Source organism: Myotis myotis, unplaced genomic scaffold (assembly GCF_014108235.1).
Source record: "Myotis myotis isolate mMyoMyo1 unplaced genomic scaffold, mMyoMyo1.p scaffold_m19_p_9, whole genome shotgun sequence".
Classification (NCBI taxonomy): Eukaryota; Metazoa; Chordata; class Mammalia; order Chiroptera; family Vespertilionidae; genus Myotis; species Myotis myotis.
In genome coordinates, this window is record NW_023416401.1 from 77,746,939 (window position 1) to 77,774,102 (window position 27,164).

The 27,164-nt window shown below is 41.5% G+C and overlaps 2 protein-coding genes across 8 annotated transcripts in view; one reads left to right on the plus strand and one right to left on the minus strand.

The window, feature by feature from the left end:
* The window catches only part of CRNKL1 (crooked neck pre-mRNA splicing factor 1), a 22,001-nt gene extending 6,289 nt beyond the window's left edge, over nt 1-15,712 (minus strand). For 2 of the 7 annotated variants that reach the window (XR_004969814.1, XM_036321248.1), the window contains exons 1-10: nt 15,551-15,707; nt 13,804-13,956; nt 12,267-12,358; nt 10,014-10,172; nt 7,543-7,709; nt 5,425-5,603; nt 4,109-4,279; nt 2,261-2,452; nt 1,295-1,354; nt 45-125 (exon numbers count right to left, since the gene is read on the minus strand). Coding sequence is in view for 6 of the 7 variants with exons in the window: in XM_036321248.1 (XP_036177141.1) it covers nt 45-125; nt 1,295-1,354; nt 2,261-2,452; nt 4,109-4,279; nt 5,425-5,603; nt 7,543-7,709; nt 10,014-10,172; nt 12,267-12,358; nt 13,804-13,956; nt 15,551-15,601 (1,305 nt within the window). In the remaining variant the exon portion in view is untranslated. Of the gene's footprint in view, nt 1-44; nt 126-1,294; nt 1,355-2,260; nt 2,453-4,108; nt 4,280-5,424; nt 5,604-7,542; nt 7,710-10,013; nt 10,173-12,266; nt 12,359-13,803; nt 13,957-15,550 lie in introns of all 7 variants that reach the window. The other 5 variants (XM_036321249.1, XM_036321246.1, XM_036321244.1 and 2 more) reach the window with 4 other exon arrangements.
* An 86-nt stretch (nt 15,713-15,798) lies between these two features.
* The window catches only part of CFAP61 (cilia and flagella associated protein 61), a 247,115-nt gene continuing 235,749 nt past the window's right edge, over nt 15,799-27,164 (plus strand). The window contains exons 1-4 of the mRNA XM_036320969.1: nt 15,799-15,903; nt 17,378-17,528; nt 24,408-24,558; nt 26,756-26,832. Coding sequence (XP_036176862.1) covers nt 17,386-17,528; nt 24,408-24,558; nt 26,756-26,832 — 371 coding nt within the window. The 5' untranslated portion in view covers nt 15,799-15,903; nt 17,378-17,385. The remainder of the gene's footprint in view (nt 15,904-17,377; nt 17,529-24,407; nt 24,559-26,755; nt 26,833-27,164) is intronic.

Consider the following 27,164-nt stretch of genomic DNA (forward strand, 5'->3'; position numbering starts at 1 on the left):
CCTTCTCACAGAACTTGATGCGTCTTGATCCTTTCTTTACTTACCAAAGCTCTTCGGGCAAATGGTAAATTTTTCTGTCTTATTTCAAATTGTGCATATAGTAGCCACATTTTGGCAAATGTGAACTAGAAAACAAAAGCACAACATCTAACTTAAGAGACTCATTTAAATTAAATTGAATTAAGATTTCCCTAAAATTTCAGAGCTAGGACAGATGTATTTTCTTGTTTATAAGCAAAAACGACAATATTTTTTTCATGAGTTAAAAAACAACAAAAACATCCAGTAATCTAGATACTGTATAGTATCACATGGCCCTGCAGCACCTACTTAGAATCTGCTTTGTTTTGTGGGTATGCCACCACCTCTATTCCAGCAGGTAACTCGGTCAACATCTCTATTTGTTTCTTGTGCTGGGAAATATGGCAGAGATAACGTCTCACCCACTTCCAGAATACACTTGTGCTCACCCTTGCATGCATACATCCACTCAGTTACCTACAAACACCTGCTCCCTGTGTCCGGCACATGCTGTGTACTCCCTGGATGTGCATCTTCCCCCTTCCACTCAGTCTATTCCAATTAGTGGCCTGGTGCACAAAACTGGTGCATTGGGGGGGGGGGGGGGGGGAGGGCGGTCCCTCAGCCTGGCCTGCACCCTCGCAATCCGGCACCTCTCGGGATGTCTGACTGCCGGATGTCTGAACCGGCAGTCAGACATCCCTCTCACAATCCAGGACCACTGGCTCCTAACTGCTCCCTGCCTGCCTGCCTCATCGCCCTAACCACTCTGCTTGCCTGCCTCATCATCCCTAACCACTCTGCTTGCCTGCCTCATCACCCCTCACCACTCACCTGCCTGCCTGATTGCCCCTAACAACTCTGCCTGCCTGATCACCCCTAACTGCTCATCTGCCTGTCTGATTGCCCCTGCTTGCCTGCCTGCCTGATCGCCCCTAACCGCCTCTGCCTTGGCCCCAGCCGCAGCGGACTTCATCAGGAAGGATGTCCAGAAGGTCATTCGGCTGTCTAGTCTAATTAGCATATTACACTTTTATTATTACAGATTACCCATCCTCTGAATTTCTACTGTTATAGTCATTTGTCACAGGCTGTCCTCTCAACTAGATTATAAGCTATTTTCAGAGGCGAAGAGCACATTTCATTCTTATTTATGTTTTTCATGGTGCCTACACAGGAAAATAGTCAATCAATAAATATTTCACTGCACTATTTCACAAGTAACAGAAGCAGGGTTTTAACTTTTGAAACATAACACTAAGAGCAAATGTACCTTTTTATGAGGAATTAGTTCCAAAGAGGCTTGATATACCTGTCTTGTCCTTTCAGGATCCTATATTAGGATAAGAAATTTTCACAAAATATTACTAATTTTATTAATACTAGTAAAAAAATGGACACTCCCAACATGAAATATTTTTTCATAAGTTGCAATTTTCAAACCCTGATTATAATTTATGATTAAAAGTGTGAACTACCACCCAGCCGACATGACTCACTGGTTGAGTGTTTAACCAGGAGGTCAAGGTTCAATTCCCGGTCAGAGCACATGACTGGGTTGTGGGCTAGGTCCCCAGTACAGGGCGTGCAGGGGCAGCCAATCAGTGATTCTCTCTCATCATTGATGTTTCTATCTTTCTCTCACTTCCTCTCTGAAATCAATAAAAATATAATTTTTAAAAAGTGGCCATCAAACTTTGGTTTAAGAATCAAACAACATACCTGTCAAATTCTGAAAGCGTCTCTACAGAAAGGCTTTTCAGCCTGACAGCAGACGCAAAAATGCTTCACGGTTTCAGATCAACAGCATAAAATTTATCTTTGTCTCTTAACTTATACATGACCAACTTCTGAAAATCCCTCTTGGTCTTTATAAAAGGATGTGCAATCTAGCCATGATCCCTATTTATGAGAAAGCCCAGGAAACTATGTATAATTCAGCTAAGGTCTGGTTCATTGTTCCCATTCAACTTCCAAGTGATAATCACATTGTGCCTCAAGGTTTAAAAAACAAAACAAGAAACACACCTCACCTGTGCCCACAACATATAGAGAATTAAAAATGTTAGAGAGAGAATATATAATTATATGACTATTAGAATTATAAGGCCTATTAGAATCTAAAACTAAATTCCTCTGCTTCAACGATTGTAAATATCCGTTACTGCCCACAATAGCAAGCTTTAAGCACCGTGGTGAGGAAATCACTAGTATTTGACACATAATTTCACATTCTTACCTTTGCCTCCAGTTCTTCATAGAGTGCATAGTTGACCCAAAGATAGATGTAACGCTTCCAATGTCTCTTCTCCTGAATGGGTGGGACATTGGCAATAGCTCTTTCATAGACTTCTCGTACAGTTTCTGCTTCTGCATCACTTTCCACCAAGCGCAGGTAATCAAACCAGGCATCATAATTGTGTGGATTAGCCTAGAAAGACAGTGAATTTAATAAATAAAAACAAAACCAAAAGCCCTATTTGCTGGATTGTGTGAGCTAAAAGAGAGCACCAGACTGACTTTCTATATTTTAGCAACTTTTTCTCTAGATTTTACATGCTATGGCATTTAAAAACATATCATTACTGAGATTTTATAAATAGAAAAAAAATACAAAAATCAGTAGTCCCCCCTTATCTGTGGGGGTTATGTTCCAAGACCCCAGTGGATGCCCAAAAACCTAGATAGTACTGAACCATATAATATATACACACACACACACACACACACATATTATGTTTTTTTCCTATACATACATATCTATGATAAAAGGTAAACTACTCTTGTGCTTTTGGGCAATTATTCAGTAAAATAAGGGCTACTTGAACACAAGCACTGTGTTACTGTGATAGTTATCTGATAACCAAGACTGCTACTAACTGACTAACAGGTGGGTAGTGCACAGTGTGGAGACTCTGAACAAAAGGATCATTCACGTTCCAGGCAGAACGGAGCGGGATGGCTTGAGATATCATCACACTAGGCAGAATAAGGCACAATTTAAAACTTGTGAATTATTTATTTCTGGAATTTTCCACTTAATATTTTTGGACCATGGCTAACTGTGGGTAATTAAGACAGTGAAAAGCGAAACTTCAGAGGGGTGGGGGAAACTACCGTATAGAGGACAGATGATTGCCAGGTGTCCCACAGCAAGGCTCCTTGCATCACCATCGCCAAGACAATTATTCAGTAATTCGATGCCTATTTTTGCAAATGTATTTGTTTATATATGTGACTATATGTCCTTACATCTAGATTTAAAATTACAATAGAATTAAGCCATGCTCACAATTGTGAAACCTGATTTTTCAATTAATAGTAATTTATCTTTAACATATCTTGCTGACCTCATTTAACACTAGACTTACATCTTTGGTAGGCATCTTGAAATGCTACTGGTCTTTAAATTCAAATCAAAACAGTCCATTACAGGTAAAGAGATGATAAAAAAAAAACCCTATCTACAGTACATCTTACATTCAAACAGTTAATCTAAAAGGTAATGTATAAAAACTGGTGTTTTTGTGGTTGTTTTTTATCAGTCCCTGACTCTTCTACCTTCTTTCAAAAATAAGCTCAAATGCCTGGCCAGTGTGACTCTGTGGCTGAGTGGCAGCCTATGAAACAGGAGGTCATGGTTAATTTCCAGTCAGGGCTCATGCCCGGGTTGTGGGCTCGATCCCCAGTGGGGGAAGTGCAGGAGGCAGCTAATCAATGATCCTCTCTCATCACTGATGTTTTTCTCTCTCTCTCCTCCTTTCCTCTCTGAAATCAATAAAAATATGTGTATTTTTAAAAGCTCAAATGGATTCCAGATTTATCTTGCTCAATTTCTACAGCACACAATCAGCAATCAAAGTGACTTTCAACCTGTGAGTGGCAGAGCAAGTCCAGGTGTTGTTTGCTCGCCTTTTCATCAGCCTCAATTACCTGATCTGTCTGAAATAGCTGTCCATTTACTGCAGACACATCATCAAGAGGGTAACAACTGGTAGCCCTAACTCGCTTATTCATTTTATTGTAGCTAGTATTGACTGGCACACCTTACTTACTTGCAGAATTAAGCATATACACCAGCACTCACCTTCACTTCTTCTTCATATTGGAATCTCCGTTTGCTCACAATGATGTCTTCAATACCCCGCCTATCACCAAACTTCTTCTCAAAGATGGTATAATTTTTAAAGAGCTCTTGGGCCTCTTGTTTTGAAATTCTATCCAGGGCATACTTGTATATCACTCGTACCCTTTCAAACTGAAAGCAGACAAGATGATTTCATCTGTCCTTACATAACATTCTCATTCTAGTCATGATTAGGAAAGTAGTTATGACATAAAACATTACTTGTAAATTAGATTTTAAGGCCTCACAATGTCAAAAATGAGATTTTTCTTCTCCCTTTCAATGAGATCTTTCAGTCAGGAAGGACTGACGCTTTCCTTTGAGCTCCACATTTAAAGCTGGATGTCATCTGTGTATCTCAAACTAAAAGGTCTGAAACTGACCTCCTGTTTCTCCCCACCAAACCCGTCTTCCCAATCTTGATTAAGCAATACCTACTGCTACACAGTTGCTCAAGCTAAAATTCCCTGGAACCCTCCGTGAGTCCTCTCCTTTCTTTCCCCACATTCACTGTTTCAAGCCTCGCCGTTTTTACCTCTTCAACACAGCCCTTCACTTCTCCCCACCCCACTGCCAAACCATCTCCATTTCTTCCCTGGATCATTTCAAGTCTCCTCTACTTTTGCTACCCTCCCCCCAATACAATCTCTGTAAGTTAGCTAGAGGCACTCCTTGCAATATAAATTATATCCTACCATGGTTTTCTCCTACTAAAACCCTTCAATACTTCCGGCTGCCCTTAGAATAGAATCTGAATTCCCTAATATGACCTGTCTAAGTCCTTGCATTCAGGCAGGGGATGGGTAGGAGGAGTAAAGGGGGATGGGGGGGGGGGGGAACATCTGTAATACTGTCAACAATAAGTAAATAAATAAATGGGTTATTTTCCATACATACTCTGGAAGAACTGACTTGTGGGACAATCTGTTTTCATTAAAAATTATATTCTCTGTTCTGAGGGCTCTGGGTTTTTTGTTTCCCAGGTTTATGATTTGTAAAGTCTTCTAATCAGGATACCAAGTGACTCATTCTCAGTTTATAGTTAATATTCTCACTCCAGACTTAAAGGCTTATATGTCAAGCACAGACCAACAAAATTAAGATAGTTACGATACAATCTATAATCACTCAGCTCCCAATATGCAGCTTAGCCACAAATGTACATTTTGAAAACATTTTCTCCAGTAAGTGCATAAAAAAATGGAAATGAACTTGATGTGACAAGAAGTCATGTTTTCTAAGCTGTTTTGCAATGTAACTGAGTGAAGTTTACTTACTTCTTTCTGATTTTCTTCAAATTTGGCAAAGGCAACATAAAGGCGTTCATCCATATGTTCATCTCCAAAGAATTCCACAGCTCTCTCGTACACTTTTCGTGCATGGGCAAAATAACCATGTTTTTCCTCAAAGCGGGCATACTTGATCCAGTTCTTAACATCAGGGTGCACAAGTACAAGTGCAGAGGAATTAAAGAAATACCAGCAAGACAACGTGGCTTAAAGAACAAACAAAACCCAAATCCACAACAAAACACACTACGCCTACGGGGATGATAAAGCATGTGCAAAGGTGGAGAACCACTAGACTGTGACCTGTGTCTGCCTCCAGTGCTCAGTCAGTATTTTAGCACTGGGACACATTGTTGGTAGTGGTACAAACAGGAGTCTAGAGGCATCAAAGGTGAACCACAGTAATTAGCAATGTGACCTCAACAAGTCATTTAACGTATCTAAGCCTCAGTTTTATCATCTGTAAATACAGTATTAAAAACAATACTGACCGCACTGGATGACTGCTGTCTTTAAATGAGAGAATGTATGTAAACCTCTTAGCTGTTTCTGGCCAAAAGAGCACGCTTAATACAGGGCATCTATTATACTATATGCTCAATAGCATTAGTATTTGCATTAATGATGGAGAAAAAACAAGTCACAAAAAGAAAACGGCTAACTAGAGCTAAAAGAGAAAGTTTTAAATTACCATTTTATTTCTTAATAGGATCTATATACCTATTTTTAATCTATGAGAAAACCATTTGTTTCCATTAGTAACACTTCAAATAAGGCAATGATGTTAAGAGCATTGGCTCTGAATCTGCTACTGGGTTCAAGTCCTCCTACATCACTACCTGAGAGACCCTTGTCAAGCTACTTAATCTCTCATCCCTCAGTTTCCGTATCTGTAGAATGAAGCAGTTCCTGTATCACAGGGTTGTCATAAGGATTAAATAACAATATTTGTAAAGTGCTTAGAGAGCAATGCCTGACACAAAGGAAATGCTATTAAAAGCTTTTGTTAAACTAATAATATTAAAAACAGTAGAGGTAATTGAGAGCTTAAATTGCACAACAGTTGATTCTCATTATTTGTGTTAGTTATATCCTATGAAGTCACTGTAACTGCTTAATTAGTAAATACCAAATCATTGCTGCTAGGGGAAACATGTATGTATGTATTTATATACATATCTCATAAAGAGTATAATCTTAAATCCTAAAAATGACCAATCTGTAGATTCTAGTTTTGGTATTTCATAACAGAGAAAAAAAGGTTCAGAAGTATTAAGTGACTTGCCAGAAGCTGCCCATAAACCAGAGCCAGAAAAGGGATTCAAACATGTCCCACTGGCCTGAGAGCCAGAGCTTCTTACAATCCACTGCACTGCCTTATCCTGTCTCCAGTGTCCATCCTCTGATCAACTCTGTATCAGAGCAGAGACAAGAAGGCAGAATGTCGCCTAAGGTGGGGCCTATGCCTTGGGTGACTCAAATTTTTCATCACTCTATGCTTGCAAATGACTGAAAGGGCCACAAATATTGACAGTGGGGTTACAAATTTTAGCAAGAAGAAGTCATAAATATGGTAACAGTGCATAATGAGGATCAATTATTTCAGCTGCTATGAGTGCTTTCACGTTATCATTTAATCTTTACAACCAGCCCGTAGTACAAACCTTTATTCTCTTTTAAAGATGAGGACACCAAGTCTCAAATAAATTAACTGACTCATTGCAATCATATCATTAGTAATTGGTAATCCTTTGGATGGACTCCAATAATGGTGCTAATAACCTTAAACTTTAACCCTAGAAAAACAGGACTGGCTATAGCAGCCAGGGCCTTAGTGTGTCATTTTCCAAAAGGAACCATTGCATTGTTGTCAAAATACAAACAAATCCAAAATCTCAATGGAAAAAACTCAAACAATTACCCAGACCACAGACTTTTTTCTGACCAACCTATGTCCCTAGAAAATTGATATGTAGCTTATGAAGATGAAATTTGCATCCTTGACTTCTAGGCCAACATTAATGCTGTGTCCTGACCACGATGACATTTCCACAGGAGCAGGACCAAGACAATAATGGCATCATTCAGACCTCATCCAAAGGATATATCTCTCATAAATGGTGCGGGCTCGATCCACTTCTTTGTATCGCAGCTCAAAGTTGATGTAGGAGTGCCAGGCTTGCTCCTCAGGCTGCCATTCCATCCAGCGCTCAAACACCTGCCGAGCACCAGCCACATTTCCCAGCATCTCCTCCATGTACGTGTATTTGTACCTTTAATAAAATCATCCGAAGTTATCTGTCATGGTCAAAATGACTTCGGTGGCTGAATGGATGAGAGAACAAGATCCATAGATATGCTGCTGTCTACAAGAGACTCACTTCAGATCGAAAGACACACATAGACTGAAAGTAGAGGGATGGAAAAAGATATTTCATAAAAATGGAAATGAAAAAAAGAAAAGTAGGGATAGCAATACTTATACCATACAAAATAGACTTTAAAACAAAGGCTGTAATAAGAGAGAAAGTAGGACCCAGCAATTCCACCTCTGGGTATTTATCTGAAGAAACCCAAAACACTAACTCAAAAAGACATGCATCTGTATGTTTCTTGCTACATTATTTATAGTATCCAAGATATGGAAGCAACCTAATTGTCTATCAACAGATGAATGTATAAAGAAGTGGTACATCTATACAATGTAATATAACTAACAGCCATAAAAAAAGAATGAAATCCTGTCGTTTGTGAACTCAACATGGATAAACCTAGAGGGGATGGTGCTGAGTGAAATAAGTCAAACAAAGATAAATACTACATGATTTCACTTAAATGCAGAATATAAAGAACAAAATAAATGAACAAGCAAAACAGACTCATAGATACAGAGAACATTTTGACAGTTGCCAGAAGAAAGAGAATTTGGGGGGCTGGATGAAAAGGGGAAGGGATTAAGAAGTACAAATTGGCAGTTACAGAAATAGTCATGGGGATGTAAAGTACAACATAGGGAATAGACAATAATATTCTAATAACTAGGTTGTGGTACTAAATGGGGATTTATATTGCAGGATTTATTGAAATGATCATATATTAAGTTATATAATGTCTCTTCACTGGAATGTATAACTGAAACTAATATAATATTTTATGTCAACTGTAATTAAAAAATAGAAAATATTTTAAATAACTTAGGGAAAAAAATGTTCTTTGGCAATTTCTAGTTTTAACTTTGTTAAATGTGAAGAAGATTTAAGACCTTACCTTCCCTAAAGGTTAAATTAAACATGTTTTCTTATTAAAATATAAGTCTGGCCCAGCCGGCATCGCTCAGTGGTTGAGTGTCGACCTATGAAGCAGGAGGTCACGGTTCGATTCTTGGTCAGGGCACATGCCTGGGTTGCAGGCTTGATCCCCAGTGTGTGGAGTGCAGGAGGCAGCCAATCAATGATTCTCTCTCATCACTGATGTACCTCTCTCTCTCTCCTTCCCTCTCTTTGAAATCAATAAAAATATGCTTATAAATATATATATATGTAAGTCTGGAAAGAATGAACCATTAGAAATATATTTTTCTTAAAAATTGCTTAGTTCAACAAGAATTTTCTTATACATAAAAGACTGCAATCAAAATTTTAGTTTTGATTACGCACCTATTATACATTATTATAATAGACAGAAGTCCGGTGCATGGATTCGTGCACCGGTGGGGTCCCTCGGCCTGGCCTGTGGGGATTGGGCTGAAACCAGCAGTCTGACATCCCCTGAGGGGTCCCGCAGTGCGAGAGGGCACTCTGCAAAGTTGCTGTCGCTCAGCAGCTCCTACGATGAGCATCTGACCCCTGGTGGTCAGTGCATGTCATACCTACCGGCCAGTAGACCAGTCACTTAGCCTTTTATATAACAGACTAGAGGCCTGTTGCACAAGGAGATTCATGCAATAGGCCTTCCTTTCCCCTGGCTGCTGGCACCAGTTTTCCTCTGGCAAATGGCAACCAGTCCTTCGCTCTGGCCGGGCTCTAGCCGGAGCCGGCCCCAGAGCCATGAGGCTTCGCTGCTCCACTGGCCCCACGGCCGTGAGGCTTTCCCTACTCCACAGGCCCCGCAGCCATGAGGCTTTTGCTGCTCTGCGGGCCCCGCGGCCATGAGGCTTTCCCTGCTCCACGGGCCCCGCGGCCGTGAGGCTTTCCCTGCTCTGTGGGCCCCGCGGCCGTGAGGCTTTCCCTGCTCCGCGGACCCGCAGCCTTGAGGCTTTTGCTGCTCCGCTGACCCCGGGGTCGTCAGGCTTCACTCCACCGCTTGGAGCCTATGTATGCAAATTAACTGCCATCTTTGTTAGGTTAATTTGCATATTCTCCTGATTGGCTGGGTAGCATAGCAAAGGTACGGTCAATTTACATGTTTGCCTATTCTTAGGTAAGATAGATTATAAGACATTCAAAAACACTTATACATATTTAACATGTGTAAAATTAAATACACCTATATGATTCCAACTATGTAAATGAAATAAGTATGCAAATGTAGAACTTTTCTAGTCTACAAAAAGCCATTTCATTAGATAAGAAACTTACCAGAATTGGTTGACTCGGGGCAGAGTTGTTATGGCCCGGTCCCAGATATTTCGGGCATGGTTGACCTGGCGATTCTTCATTTCCATTTCCGCATATTTCAGCCAGAGTGTAATATTTCGATAGTCCACATCTAAAGCACGTTCGTATATGGATCGAGCCCTTAAGAAGCAAGAATTGGGGGGCATTAAAAGCAGTACAGACATCACACATAGCAACTATTTCAAACCATTTGCAGTGCCCTGCCATTTTATCAGGTGTCCATCATGAGTCATTGTCTAGGCATAAAAAGGTGAAAAGATATGATGTTATTCTCAGAAACCTTACAAAGACTTAAAGTCTTTGCATGTAATTACAATGCAATGCGATAAACATCATAGCCAAGATCTGTACAAAGAAGCAAAGGAAAAGAAAGAAAAATGTCTGGTGTTAAAGGCTAAGCATATTACTCCAGAACTGAAAACTAATTTGGAACTTGAGGAAAGTGGGTGGGGAGGGGTACTCATTCTAGGCAGAGAGAACAGTCAGGAGACATGAGCCCCAGCTCATGCTGGTTTGGTTCAGTGGATAGAGCGTTGGCCAGTGGATTGAAGGGTCCTGGGTTTGATTCTGGTCAAGGGTGTGTACCTCAGTTGCAGGATCAATCCCAGACTTTGGGCAGGGCTTGTGTGGGAAGCAACCAATTGACGTGTTTCTCTCACATCGATGTTTCTCTCTCTCTGTCTCTCCCCCTCCCTTCCACTCTCTCTAAAAAAGACAAACAGTGGAAAAATATCCTTGGGTGAGGATTTAAAAAAAAACACATCATATATTCAGGTAATGGCAACTATGCAGGCACGATGGGGCAGGAGGTATGCTGGGAGAGTGCAGAAAGACTGAACAACAGGTCATGATTTTAATCTTATTGGCCACTGGTTTTCAGTGAAACAATTTTTATTTTAATAAAATCCCACTATATATTTGAAGAAATAATGACAGAAAACTTCCCCTACCTGGTGAAAGAAACAGACTTACAAGTACAAGAAGCACAAAGAGTCCCAAACAAGAGGAACACAAAGAGGACCACACCAAGACACATCATAATTAAAATGCCAAGGGCTAAAGACCAAGAGAGAATCTTAAAAGCAGCAAGAAAAAAACAGTTAGTTACTTACAAGGGAATGCCCATACAACTGTCAGCTGATTTCTCAACAGAAACTATGCAGGCCAGAAGGGAGTGGCAACAAATATTCAAAGTGATGAATAGCAAGGACCTACAACCAAGATTACTCTACCCACCAAAGCTATCATTTAGAATGGAAGGTCAGATAAAGAACTTCACAGACAAGAAGCAGCTAAAGGAGTTCATCACCACCAAACTACTATTATATGAAATGTTGAAGGGTATTCTTTAAGAAGAGGAAGAAGAAAAAAAAAGATCAAAAATATGAACAAAATGGCAACAAATACAAACCTACCAACAATTGAATCTAAAAATCAAAATAAATGAATAAGAAATCTAAAAAAACAGAATAAACTGGTGAATAAAATAGAATCAGAGGCATGGAAATGGAACATGATGATTCTCAGAGGAAAGGGGGGTGGGAAGAGATTAAACAAAGATCTTATATGCATATATGCTTTACCTAAGGATACAGGTAATAGGGTGTCTAAGGCCTAGAGTGGGGCAGGAACTGGGTAGAGAGGGGTGATGGGGGGGGGGGGGAGAGGCACATCTGTAATAATCTCAACAATAAAGATTAAAAAAAAATCCCAATATAGAGAAAGCAGATGAAACTGCACTTCTCTGGCTACAGGGTGTGTGCTGGTGGAGAGACCCACCTGTACAGCCTCCTGCTTTTCTCCCCCCAGCACTAGCCTACCACAGGGCCGCTGAAGCCCTCAAAGGAATCCCAGAGTTCTATGAAAGAAACTGAAAATTACTAACAAAGACACAATCTTCTACTTGTACTTTAACTTCTTCTATTTTTTTTTTTTGTATCTGTTAACTTATAACATCTTTATGTATAAAATTACAGCACTGGTCAGACCATCAAATCTCAGAGGGAAGGTAGGGGAGGGTGGGGGTGAAGGGGAGAGATCAACCAAAGGACTTGTATGTATGCATATAAGCATAACCAATGGACACAGACACTACGGGGGTGAGGGCATGAGCAAGGGGGGAATAAGGACACATATGTAATACCTTAATTAATAAAGAAAATAAAAGAAAAAATAAATAAAACTGAAAAAAAATTACATGCTCAACAATTTTACCTTTGAATCTCCTTTAGACTCTCTTCCCATTGTGCGTATTTTATCCAGTTACTAATCACAGTCCTGTTTTTTCTTATGTTATCTTCAAAAGTCTAGGAAGATAAAATGGATCAAATTAAAGAGAAAATAACTAAAAATAACATTATCTTTTTTCTATTAATCCTATACTAAAAAGGATACTTACTCATTTTATTCTTATGTAAGAGAAACTGCATCCTGGAAACTCTGAGAAATAAGAAACCCACTACAGAAGGTTACAATCACAGGTGTCTTACATGCAAGCAAAAGGAAAACTTTAGATATAAAGAATTATTGCACAATTGCTGATATTTTCTTTTATTGCCCATAACAACTGATACTGTAATATACTTGTTTCTAACAAAAATGTGTTTTGACTAGGTCGTTTTGGTAATGTCACAGAATTTCATACATAACTCAATGAGGATAACTAATAAGTAGGAACAACAAAATTAGTGGTTTAAAATAATCCCACACTCTCGAGTAAGAAGGTCAGACCAGATCTCTAGTCTTCTTATGGCTCTTTCCCACATCTTAACTCAGCACAGGGGGTGATACGGCCAGAAGAAGCACATAACACAGCCTTGCTAAGTCCACCTCTCTTCTGTCAGTTGTTCCACTTGTTAAACTTCTACCAATCTTCAGTTGAGCACCAAAAATTATGTCTCTTGTGGACTTAATTTCTTTATACTCTAAAACAGATAATTCATGGCATACTTCATAAAGTTCAATAAATGCAGTTATCTGGTAACCGAAAGTTGTATTATTTATGTGGCTAGAAACACTAACGTCTTCTCATTTTATAGTCTTACTAGAAGCCTGGTGCACAGATTCATGCACACTGAAAGGAAATTAATTAGAAGGTGGCCGGTGGGGCAGGACTGGGTAAGACAGGCCAGACACGGCCCGGAGCCAACCTCCCGTGGTCCCTCCCCAGCTGGGTGCAACTGGGGCGGCACCGGGGCTCGAAGGGCATCTGCAGAGTGAGCAGGGTCCCTCCAGCAGGTGGGGTCCCTTAGCCTGGCCTGCAGGAATCGGGCCCAAACCAGCTCTCCGACATCTCCCGAGGGGTCCCGGAGTGCGAGAGGTCACTCTGCAAAGTTGCTGTCGCCTAGCGGCCCCTGTATTGAGCTTCTGCTCCTTGGTGGTCAGTGCGCATCATACCTACCAGCCCGGTCAGTCACTTAGCCTTTTATATCTACCTACATAAAAGGCTAATATGCTCCTCGGGAGTTCAACTGGAGACTGGGAGTTCTATTTCTCGCTATGACATGCGAGACCACCAGGGGTGGTGCAGAATGAAGGCGCCAGCCGGCAGCCGGCAGCCAGGGAAGGAAGGCCCCAGCTGGCAGCTGGAAGATCCTGATTGGCCTTGATCGCTGGCCAGGCCTAGGGACCCTACCCGTGCACAAATTTTGTGCACCAGGCCTCTAGAATATAAATAATGAGAAATGTTTCAAACTCTGACCTATAAATCCTTAACAATACTGACATACTGAAAGATATCGCATTGACTGACCTTCCTTTTCCTTAGTTTGTAATCATTTAACTCTTCTTCATCTGTGATCTTCTGTTGAGGTGGAGGTGGAAGAAGCTCAAGTTCTCTTTCTTTAGCTTCTCTTAAAAGCTGTTCCGCAGTGATCTGTACCTCAGCTGGGGCTTTGTTTTTCACCTTTTAAGACAAGACATTTCTATTTTTAGTAGATGCTCTGCACACAAGGTTTAATAAACAAACATTTTTTAGGATGTGAACTTTACATATCACAAGATGCCCCCTTTGAATGACATCTTCCCATTTCTCTGGGCAACTAAACAGCAAAAAAAAATATGTATTCTAGCTTATGTATAATAGCTATTAACTAGCCATAGATAAAGGTCTCAAGAGAAAAAGGTAGCAAAAGTAGCAAATTTTCCTTTTAGATTAGTAAAATAAAAAACTCTGAGGATGCCCAGGTAAAACTCTCACCAGAGGTTTCGTTTATCAAGGTGCAGACCATAGCTATCTAGCATTACAATCTCTATTTGGGTGATTCTTCCATGTAGGCCCCAGGTGGGTGATAACGCCCCAGGTGGGAAACTGTGTTTGATTTCTGATGGCATTTCAAGTCCAAGACAATATTCGGTGAGTTGCCATCATTAGAATATAAGCTTCTTCAGGTCTTAGAGCTGTGCAGTCCAACACGATAGCCATGAGCCACATGAGGCAAGTCCCAACAGAGATGGGCTCTAAGTGTAAAATACACAGTGGATTTTGAAGACTTGGCATGAATAAAGAACAAGCTACCTAATTAAGTTTTTATACTGGCTACATGTTGACATGACAGTATCACGGACACACTAAGTTGTTAAATAAAATATATAATTAAAATTAATGTCACCTGCTTTGGCTGTTTAAGGTCACTATGAGAAAACTTAAGTTACATATGGGGCTCCTGTTACTTCTACTGGCCCAGTAAAAGTTCACGGAATGGGATGATAAGAAACCCTCATTATTTAGTGCTGTACAATGATGATGCTGATGATAGCTCATACCTAATGCGCATTAAGTACTAGGTACTGTGCTGTATGCTTTACATACGTTATCTCTGGAAGTCACCCACGTGGGCATGTAAAGGAAGGCTCAAGAGAGTCATCTGGGCAGAAGCACAGACGGGAGGGAGAGTATCCGTAAAGGCTTAGAACAAAGCCTGTTACATCATAAGTCACTGGCGAGTCTCAGCCACCGAAGGAAATATTAGATATCAAATTTGTTAACTTAAATTACACCACTACACAACTGTTGTCACCTCCTCTCATTCTGTCCACTCTCAGCGGGGCTAACTCCTTTCCAGCCTTCAAGTCTCGGCTTGCCCGTCACCTCTCAGCACCGCTGACTCTGGAGACCTCCTCCTACAACCCCCGTTATTCCTTGGCACATTCTGCTTTGCCTCCATAGCATCTGGCACGGCGGCTGCTTCACACGTGTCTCACCTGAGTACGGCTCCTCGCCAGCATTAGTGCAGCTCCGCAGTGCCTAGCGCCCTGCCCGGCTGTTCCCTCTGCTGAACGAACCTTCTCCGCTCCTCCACCCGACGTGCGGGCTGTGCTTCGGGGGACAAGAGCTTGCACCCCACTACCGCCCATCTCTTTCCCTCTTTATCACCCGAGGCCCCGCACGGGGTGGGCCTGCAAACTCGGACAACACTCTCTCGCCGCAGGTACCACGGAGCCCATGGCGAGCCCCTCTCCCCGGGCCCTCCCCACAAAGCGCCCCCGCTATCGCCTACCTTGGCCACTTTGGGAATTCTCTGCTTCCCGGCCGCGGTGGAGGCCGCCATGGCTGCAGCAGAATTTGTTCGGTGAACCCTGAGTCCCAAATATCGGCCCGAAGGCTCGGAGACGCCGCAAACTTTCTAATAACAAGCGGAATCCCGGAACCGGAAGCGGAACTGCGCTTGACCTTTAACCTCCAGCACGCGCCGTGACCCAGGGAGCGCCGTTTCTGTGGTAACCTGGCTGCGCGTCCTCCTTAGAGCAGGGTGTGGAGCGCGGCGTCCAGGAGCTGCGGTTGAGGTGGATAGAGCTGGCCTTCCCAGCAGGGACGCGAGGACTGGGTCCAGGGCGTCAAGGACACATCCAGGTCAGTGTCCGGGACTGGGTGACAGCTCGAGAACCGCTGGACCTGTCTAGCTTTGACGCCCAGCAAGGGGAGTAGGAACCAACGCCAATCTGGATGCTCGAGGTTAGGGGAAGAGAGGCAGGCCGAAAAACTACTACTCCCAGCATGCCAAGGGGCGAGCCGCTGCGCTCCTGGGCAGCCCGGAGCTGCGTTGCATTCTAGATTTTGTAGTTTCTGAGACCCACTACTTTCGTTTCTGGACAGTAGTGCCCAAATAACTAACTCCAAGGTTATTAAAAGTTTATTAAAAATAACTGAAAGTATTTTAAAGCTAGATAATACAAAACAAAAATAAATGAGTAGACTAGCAAACCAGCCTGCCTTGTTCTCAGGTAGGCAGATGTTTAAATTCTCTTAGTCTGCCTTAAATACATGCATTATCTTGGCCTCCATGTCTTTATAAGACGAGGATAATATCTACTTCAGTAGGATTAAAGAGAAAAATCTATGTAGCGCTCAGTAAATGTTGGCTGGTATAATAATTCTTGACAGGCCTTTAAAAACAGAAAAAATTACTTATAAGCAAGCAAATGGTTAAGAGCATTTTTTAAAAGACTTTATTTCTTGGAGCAGTTTTAGGTTCACAGCAAATTTGAGAGAAAGATGCAGAGAATGCCTATTCCTCCACCCCTCCCCCAGCCTCCCCACTATCAACATCCCCCACCAAAGTGGTACATTAGTTACACTTGATAAACCTACATTGACATATTATCTCTCAAAGTCTATAGTCTACATTACGGTCACTCTTGGTGCTGTACGCTCTATTATATGTCTTTCTGAAACATTAGACTCTCCACTGTTGTCATTAGCGATTCTCCTCAGAAAGGCTTGGTTATACACACAAAGCAGGTACTTTCTCATGGAACTTCTCAGACTCTTTAATGAGCTTGATGGCCTGTCAGGAATGCTATCACAAGCAGCATTTCCTATACTTATTTGACCATGAGATGTTTTGTCTCAAAATCTCTCTCAGGATCGCTGCCCTTCAGGACTCCAGTTTGGGGAACTCATTTGGAACAAGGGCAGCAGCAGCTGTCCATACAGGGGTGTAACTCTTGGCCACCTGCAATGGTGACTAATTAAATATAAGAGGACCCTGAATCAGTAAATAATTCCTTTCACTGTTTTTCAAGCCTACTGTTAGGATCCTCTAAAGCAGCTTCAATGGAAACAAAGAACACGGTTGCAGAAATTTCTAGACAGGCCAATTCTCAGAAACATCATTGTCCTGGAGAGAAACATGTCAACTGGTATGTGGTGACGGTCAATCATTGCAGCCTGCCCCCAGGGGAAAATATGTCCCACCAGCACTCTAATACCATGTTCACTCTGACCATATGGAAATTGAATTAACGTCCAATTTTGTTAGTACTATAACTGGACTGGCTTGTCATCTCAGATTAACAGTGGGCTATTTTCTCTCTTTTGGGGACAGGATAAAAAATGTCAATACTCACTTCTCCAAGAGGAAAGGTAGAAGTCGTTCACTGCCGAAGAACAGAGTCCCAGGATATTTTTTGTATCAAAAACCTCATTAGAAAATTTACTCAGAATCTGTTTGGGAGGATTAATCTCATCTACCTTCTGTAAGTATGTAGCCAAGGAAGCTTAACTATGTTTATCAGTTTTATCACACAATAGGAGGGGACCCCAGACCCCACTCCTCTGTCTTTATGGGGCCTTTGGTGAGGAAGTGGGCAGCAAGAAAATCTACCCTACTGAGCAGGAGATCTTTGGGAACAGCCAGTCTCTAAGACCTGTAACAACATGCCGGTCAGAAGGATTTCTCATGGGTTTTGGATTCAGACAAACTTGGGTTCAAATCTCAACTGCCCCACCCACTGGTAGATTCACTTGGGGCAAGTTAGTAATATTAGCTAACAGTTGTGAGAATTTATTTTCTATCAGGCTCTGTGCTTTGCCAACATGATCCTGTTTAATACACTGACACCTCTCTGAGCTAGCCACTATCATGTCCATTTTAAAAATGAGAAAATGGAGGCCTGCCAAAGTCAACCAGTTAGAACTCGTAGGTGACAAAGCCTGGTTATGCTCTTATCCACTGCTGTGAAAATAGTCTTCTAAATTTTGAAATCTGTATAGATTTTTTTTTCTTAAAAGTTCTTTTTCCCCCTGTTTTGCTTTTTTGGATACCAGAATATAAATATCCTGTAATCTTTCTTCATAATTTTATTGAAAAAGATAAGAGATAGCTCAGTATTGTGGATTTCATAAAGCTTCATATTAAATACACTTGAAATGTTTAAACTAAGGCCAACCTAAGACATTAAAATTTGTAGTTTCTGATTAGCACACTGCTGAGTATAATGGAAACTGGTACAATTTTGTTAGAGAACAGTAGGGCAATATGTATAAAAGACTTTAAAATGTATGTACCAATGAAATTATTTCATTTTTTTGGTATTATTGTGGATTAAATACCTTAATGATGTCCTCTGGATGGAAAAAGTATGTTGATACACACATACACACACACACACACACACACACACACACACACACACACATGCACTCATGCACTAACATACACAAGAACTATGCAGAGAACATCATTAGAGTGAAATAAAAAACAGTATGTCTTTTAAAAAAATTATTATTATTGATTTCTGAGAGAAAGGGAGAAGGAGGGAGAGAGATAGAAATAATGATGAGAGAGAATCATTGATTGGCTTCCCCCTACACGTCCCCTACTGGGGATCGAGCCTGCAACCCAGGCATGTGCCCTTGACTGGAATTGGACCCAGGACCCTTCCATCTGCAGGCTGATGCTCTATCCACTGAGCCAAACTGGCTAGGGCAAGAACAGTAGGTCTTAATGCCACTTTCTCCTTGAGTATTTTATGCTATATTCTAGAAACCTCATGATTCTGTATTTGACAGCTTTGCAAAGAACAAAAAATGAATACTCCCTCCACCTAAGGACGGAAGTATTAGATTCTTTTGTATAAAACTGGCTTGTTCATTGCAAGGATGAATGAGATATAAGCCCACTAGATAAAAGTGGACAGTAAGCACACTAGCCTGTTTCAATCTCAGCCTCCCCCAAGGATTCATAAGCACATGTTGATTTGAGGTCCACATTGATTATATCTGTGGTCCCCAAAGGCTTCAGAAGATCCCAAATAATGACTGCATTTTCGGACACACAAAAGCTGAGTTAGTTTACCAATGTGTTTCCAGGAGACTGGTTGTAATAAACACAGGTCAGGTGTGAAGGGATGGAGCTTCAACTCAGACTAGAAATAATGAGCTCAAGGAACATGAGCTCACAGTAAAAAAATCACAATTATACAAGGAAACATGCACCATTTTTTGAGAACCAACAACAACAAAATATCCAGCAGAATCAGATTCTCAAAGGTTGATATATTGTCAGACAAAGAATATAAAATAACTATGCTTACTATGTCTAAACTGAATAGGTCTTAAAAGATCATATAAATGAATAATAAGATTTGAAAAAAAAGTCAAATAGACCATCTAGAAATGCAAACACAGAGGTGAACAAAAGCAGGTTTACAGTTGTGAGTATGCGAAACATAGAGTTTATTATTTTGTGTTCATAAAGCTATTATAGTAGTCATAACCTTCATGTCTTTTTCCACATGAGCAATTATAACTCTACTTTTGCCCACCCCTATATAGTCAAAATTAACGAGTAACTGCCACGATATTTTGAATTTAATTAAAAAAGGTCCGCCGCTTGCGTCTATAGACACTTACAGCATACAAATGGTGAAAGTTCAGTGGATGAGTCAAATATAATAGATACAGTTGAAGACAGAAGTAGTGAGGTGGAAGATTAATACCAAAAAATTATCCAGAATTCAGCAGAAAGAGATAAAAAATGTGAGTGGGCTATTTGACAAGACTAGTAAACTTCTAGATGGAGATAAAAGGTAGTGGAACAGTCCCTATTTGAAGAGATAATGACAGAACTTTCCAGAACTGTTGAAAGCATAAATTCTTCTATCCAGAAAACTCAGTGAATCCTAAACAAGATAAATACACAGAGAAATCTACAGCTAAGCAAATTATAATAAAACAGCAAAATGCCAATGCTAAAGAGATCTGAAAAATAATCAGACAAAAAAGAGACAAATTACCTGCAAAGAGCTGAAGATTAGACTAATAGATGATTTCTCACTAGCAACAATGGTAGCCAGAAGATAATGGGAAATAATATCAACCTAGAATGATATATGCCCAGTGAAACAATTTTTTAATACATAGGAGAAATGAATTCATTTTCAGACAAACACAAATGCCTCAAATATATTATAGGCAGGAGGAAGGATAGTTCAGCTGGAAAAGCCCAAGATACAAGAAGAAAAGTAAACAAAAATATGAGCAAATATGTGGGTTAATTTAACTTATATAAAGCAATAGCAATAAGAACCAACCTCATCTAGATACTCAATTTAAATATGTTATAAGATACAAATAACTGGACAATTGTATATAAACTGGAAGGTACATGTTTATAATGAAAGTACTCTTAAGGTATTATGCAGGGGGAGGGAGTGGTAGCTAGTACACAAAGGTGCCTTCCCTCTCTCCCGTGAACCATGTGTCCAGCGTTTATGCCCTTGTGTAGGCCCTTCTCACATTGAATCAGGGCCAGCCCTGTGTAACCAATAGAAACCTACAGAAGTGATTTCTCTGTAACTTCAAGTCTAGGTCATAAGAAGTCTTAACAGCTTCCAGTGGGCCACTGGGAATGCTCTTTCTCAGAACCCAAATGCCATATTGTTAAACACTCCAGTCACATGGCCACCTGCAGGTGCTGCATGTGACAGCTGCCGCTGAGCTCCCAGCCGGAAACCAGCATCAACTACTGGCCATGTGACTAAAGCATTTTAGATACTGAATACAGTGAGGTGACTCCAGCCACAGCCACAGTGTGACTGCTAGCCCCTTCAGAGACCCCAAGCAAAAACTGCTCAGCTAAACACACTCAACACAGAGTCATGAGAGATAATAATAAATTGTGTTAAGCCACTAAGCTTGGGGTGGTTTTTACATGTTAACTGGTAACTGGAACAAAGGGTAAAGACTTTGTTAGGAATGTATGTTATGTATAGGACAGTGATGGCGAACCTGTGACACGCGTGTCAGAGGTGACACGTGAACTCATTTTTTTGGTTGATTTTTCTTTGTTAAATGGCATTCAAATATATAAAATAAATATCAAAAATATGTCTTTGTTTTACTATGGTTGCAAGTATCAAAAAATTTCTATATGTGACACGGCACCAGAGTTAAGTTAGGGTTTTTCAAAATGCTGACATGCCGAGCTCAAAAGGTTTGCCATCACTGGTATAGGATAATCATTAAAAGGCTAGGCAGTGAGATGATAACTTCTGACCTATAGAGGGAAATGGAATAAGAACTTTTAAACAAACTCTGAATAAAGAAGGCAAGATGGGAAGAAGAAAAATGAAATAAAATGTGGGACATGTTAATCACATAATAGGAAGATAGAAAAAAAATTCAACTATATCACTAATCTCAATAATTGTATTTGGGGGAAAAGTCTTTAGTTAAAAGCTAAAGTTGGGCAGATTGGCTGAAATAGAACAAAATAAAATTCAGTCATATTTTTGTGTTTGAGAAACACCTAAGATACAAGGGCACAGAAGTGTTTAAAGTCAAAGTACTGGGGGAAAAAGACTGCCAGCCAAAATCTCACTTCAAAAAGGCTAGTGTTATTATATAAGTAGTAGACAACATAAACTTTAGGGCAAAAAGCATCATACCGCTAAAGAGGGTTTCGTTCTTTAGAGAGGTGTGACAGCTTTAAACTTGTATGCTACTAATGACACCGTCCTAAAATAAAGCAGAAGGTAATAGAACCAAAAGATGAAATAGACATACCCACTTTCATAATTGGAGATTTTAAAATACCTTTCTTAATAAATGGGAGTTCGAGTAAACAAAAAATCATTTATGATATCACCTGTAGGACAGGTAAAAATCATTGTGGGAGCAAAGAGGGAAGAGGAGGAAAAAAAGTAGAGGGAGAAGATGTGTTTTTAAAGCTGGTTTAAAAATTATTTTTTATAATAAGCCAAATCATAACCAAAGGAGGCCTTTTAAACACACACACCACACACATACACACACACATACACACACACACACATATTTTACACAAAATATGTTAAAGTTCAAAGATATTATTCACCGATAGAAATCAGAATTCTGTTCATAGAGCAAGAAGTGGAAATTATACATACAAAGGATAATGCTGCAGAAGTTATGTTTTGCAGTCAGCCATTTGGAAATTGCAGTACATTTTCCCAAAGTAACCAAGTTATTCATGGCTGGCCTCCCAGGCCAACCTACAAAATCCTATTTAATCAATAATGTCTGTGTCGTATAGTACTTTGCTAATTGTATTATTGAACCCAACCACCATCCTGGGTCCCCATGGATAAATGCATTTTAAGTTCAAATTGGGATTCCAGGAACACATTTCCCTCGCTTCCCTGAAGGGATGGCGGTTGCCCTGTCTCAGCTCTTGCCCACTTCCTCCTCCTTCCCCCCAACCAACACCGTCATGGCTGACATGCCAGGGGTCCTATGCCCTGCGCATTGTCTCACCCGAATTAGAGTGAGAACTCTCAGCATGAAGCTCTGGGAGCCTGGGGCAGGGGAGCCCAGAAGACCAGGAGCTGGAGGGAGCCCCTGCAGGGCTTCAATGAGTCACCTGGAGAAGTTGGGGGGGTGCATTCTTCTGCTGAGAAGTCCTTTGTGTGAATGCTGTAATCTTGGGACCTGAGAGTAGCCTGCTACCTCTTCTTGATGATAGCCAGTGCTTTGGTGGGGCTCTTGGGCTGGGTGCACCCTTAGTGGAGTCCCCTGTGGCTGTGTGATATGACTTCCTATGAGAGGGGATGGTGGCTGTAGGTGCTGAGATCAGCATCCCTAGTAAAATGTTTCCCAAAAATGCCCCTACCTCTGGTGGTACCCAAGATGATTTGACTTGATACACACACAAGACATTTTTGTTTTAAATGTTATGTCTTTATTTTTGTAGTTATTCTTTCTTTCTAGTAAGGGATCTGGTTTTTCATTTATGATAGTGATGTAAATTTTTTATTGAAAATATATGTATTTAAGCCAAAATGAACAGGTTTAAAGACACAAAATTGGAACAAGAAGTACATGTGTGTGTGTGAGCCTGCTCTTTGGTGAGCTGCTCTGGGAAAATAATGTGCTGTCAGGAGGGGGGAAAGCAAACAGGATGGGTTGTGGTATTTCATTTTAAAAAACACACAGAGTACATTTCAATATATGGCTGCCCTGAAAACGAGGCAAATCTGGAGAAATTGACACCAAAATGTTCACAAATGTTGATTATCTATGGGGGGTGGTATCAAGGATGAGCTTTCAAATTATTTTTTCTCTTTTTGCCTGTGAGTACTTTCTAATTTTTTACTGAACTGACAGTACAGTGTTTGGGTGATAAATGTGTAACTGGAGAGTATATATAATTTTCTCTCTATTATCCCCGTTGTCTCTTCTCCTCCTTCAGCTATATGCTGTCTTCTCATTTATTCCCCTTAATAAGGAATGGGTAGCGTCTGCCTTCTTTGTTTTTTGAAGGAACATGAAAAAAAAATTTCCCCCTCCAACTTAAGATACCAGTCGATTTCACTTAGCTAAGAAAGTGAAAATTGCATTTCAATTTATATACAAATGGTTCACCATGAAGTAAAGTGTATCCTGTCTGTAAGTCATAGCTCTTGCTGCCGTGACGGGCCACAGGCCAGGGTAGCTGTGGGGAGGGACCATCAACACGTCCCTTTGGGGCAGCCACCAGAGGAATCGGAAGACCTGCTTCTCCTCCCTTGTCTTTGCTAACTTGTGGGGTTCCGTTTCTAGGTAGCTCAGGTATATTGCTAATGCTCGGATTCCATAAGAAGCAGTTAGCTCAGAGTCTGGAGAAATTGTTCAGAATGCTGCTGCACACAGGCGACCAACTCATCCCAGTTTGCCAAGACTTTTCTGGTTGAAGCAGTAACAGTCCCATGTTTTGGACACATCAGTCCTGGTTAAACTGGGACAGCTGGCCACACTAACTGCACGTGTTTAGGCTAACATGGTTGTTGGCCACATGGAATGGACAGGAGAAACTTTACAGTCAACCAATTTTCCCAGCCAATCTCCAAGGGAAGGGTATTGGACAATTCAGTTCATAAATGTAATGGCTTTCTAATGAAATATAATTTTCAGTAAAAATGTAGTCGATAGTGCCAGATGTCCTGAAAGATCTATTCCCGAAGCTGGCTGTCACATTGCTTCCACCTCTTTCAATGGTTATCATACCTTATGCAGTGGTTGCTGAGCTCCAGTAGCCAAACGGGTTTGAGAAAATGACATCCTCATCTCATTTTCCGTAATCTTACATGTGTGTGCAATTTTAATCGTTTCCACAGGGAGAAGGCCAACCTTGCCATCACTCTCTGTAATGAGAAGGAGGAGATCATGGCCCACGCCACCTTCGTGGACTATCCCAACTGGAATGTGGCCAAGCAGGATGAGTGGGTGCACGTGTTCTGGGAGCTCGACAAGGAACTCCCGTGCACAGTAAGCAATCATGCACATGCTTATTAGAACCGTCTTCATTTTGAAGGGAGGCCCTGTGGTTACATATATGTCTTTTCCGTCTTGGACTGAGCAGTTCAAAACACACAACAGAAAGTACGTGACATCATGACAATTAGGTATGAAGATAGCTGGTGGGAGGAAGGGTGGGTCTGTGGGTAAAAAAAAAGGTAGATAATAGCCAGATCAGACAGCTTCTGGCCAGGCCCAGGCCATACTCTGCTGATGAGGACTGGGAGCAAGGAATTAGTGGGAGTGTCAGAACATCTGCTTTCTGGTCTCCACCCTGTGCTCTGTGTGTCTGTATCCAAAGTTTTTGATGTAATGGAAGGGCACCTTCCATCTGCATATTTGCCTCTGTAATAATGATAACAGCCTCAGATTCCTGTCACACTATAATTTTCAAAGTGCCTATGTGGACTACAGCTCATGTGATGTCTTCTAGCTGCGGGCATCTGACAACCTGTTGGCAAATAGGGGCCAGGTCAGCGGTTCCCACGGAGTTGGGCCCAGGTGACTGGTGCCACATCTGAGCCCTTCCTGCCCTCCACCTGCCAGAGCCAGGCCTGCATCTGGCCCCCATTTCTGTGGGCAGCACACTTGCCTGTCAGTGGAATTCAATAGCATGTCCCCAGAGCCCTGGGGAGTGTCACTTGAGTGCATGAGTGAGTTCACCTCCCACAAATGCATGCACACACACACACACACACACACACACACAACTATGCACACACATGCACACTCGGCACATTATCCAGCACATATTCAGCTAGTTGGTATCTTCCCTTGTCCTCTTCTCTACCTCACTACCCTGTGCACCCAGTTACCATGGTCAGAAAAATTATCTCAAACTTGGAACTAGTGCAGAAAGATTCTTTCATTGAATGCTTGTATCTTTGATGGACTTTCTATTGACTGGGCTATTTTACAATTCTGTAAGAACAGTGGTTAGCATATGGATGTTTATCCATTTGAGATGTAAATCATTTCTATCTGGTGGAAGAAGAGAGAATCTCAAAGGTTTCGGCTGTGGCCCAGTAGGACATTTACTATTTTATATCATACCCAGCAATATTTTAAAAATATTCTCTCATTAACTTTGCCTAAAGTAACCAGCATCTCAAGTGCAACGAATCATTTTTTATCATGTCAGTGGTCACCCATAAACTAATGAGGTGACCATTGAGATGATAAACCAAATTCACGGTCCTTCTCAAGCCGTTTTATGCCCTAGTGTTCTAAGGCATACGCCATCCAACAACAGGGGAGACCAAGGCATGTGATGTGTAGGTGGCCCCAGGCCACCCATAAACTTGCTCAGGAAACAAGGAACACAGACACTGCTTCTGTTGTCCTGACCTGGGCACAAGCACTACCCTCCCCGACCAGCCACCGCACATCATCTCCCGATTTGAAGACTTGCCCATAAACACAGGAGTACTGAGTTGAGCAGACTAACCCGTGGATATATAGACCAACTACTCATTATTTAGGCCACGTAAGAAGTCTTCAGAAGTTCCAAGACATAGCTCTTTAAAAACTTGACAGATTTAACCTGAAAGTCCTGTTAGGATCTGGCTACTTTGAGTTTTCAGCTCCCATGTTTTCTGAATCCCAAGAGTAATATTTGATTCTGACTCTGGGAATGTTGAACAAAACAAGCCATTGGATTCATAAGTGGCATCTGCCTTCCATCCTTCAAATTCATGAGACTCTTTCCCTCGTGTCACTTGAATAGAGCAGCAGCTGCTTACTCAAGAGCCCCGGGGAAAGGGTGATTGTCTTTCACTTGGCATCGACACCCCCGAGGACAAGACTACTGAGTTAATAATCGATTTCGCTCCCCTGCAGGCACCTCCCTGCCCACAGCCCGTTTGCGGGGGCAGGAATAAGAGCCAGTTGCACTGAACTCATTTAGGATCCCTGTTACCTTGAATAATTCTGAGCTAGGAGGACAGAAGGCGATGAGCAGAGTACGAGAGAACACTCCAGCACTGCCTGGGCGTCTCATCACTTTAGACATAAAATATCCACAAACACAGTGCTGCTCTGTATCTGTGACCAACCCCCCCCCCCCCCATACCTCCCACCTCCCGCCTCCCGCCTCCCACCTCCCACCCTGCTCTAGCATAGCCCAGATGCTCACTCAGCCTTAGTTATGTTCTCTTTTCTTCTGCAGCCTCTGAACACTTTGTTCATGCACCTCTTTGTGGCTGTGGACGAATTTTCTACTGGCTGCTGCAAAGAGATAATTCGGTAGGTGGCTGGAGCCTTGCGGACGGTGACTTGGGGGCGTGGCAGCAGCACCATAGATGAGACACATTAGTGCCAAAATGACATGAAAGAGACCATGTGGACACTGTCATCCCTCGAGAGGGACTGGTTCTAGAACTTCTGAGGATACCTAAAGCTGCTGTGCTCAAGTCCCTTATATAAACTGGCACAGTATTTACATATATTCTACACAATCCCCCTGCATACTTTACATCAGCCGTCGCCAGCCATTCGGACCTCACAGGCCACCAGTGGTCCACGGACCTCTGGTTGGCGACGGCTGCTTTAAATCATCTCTGTGTTACTTATTATAC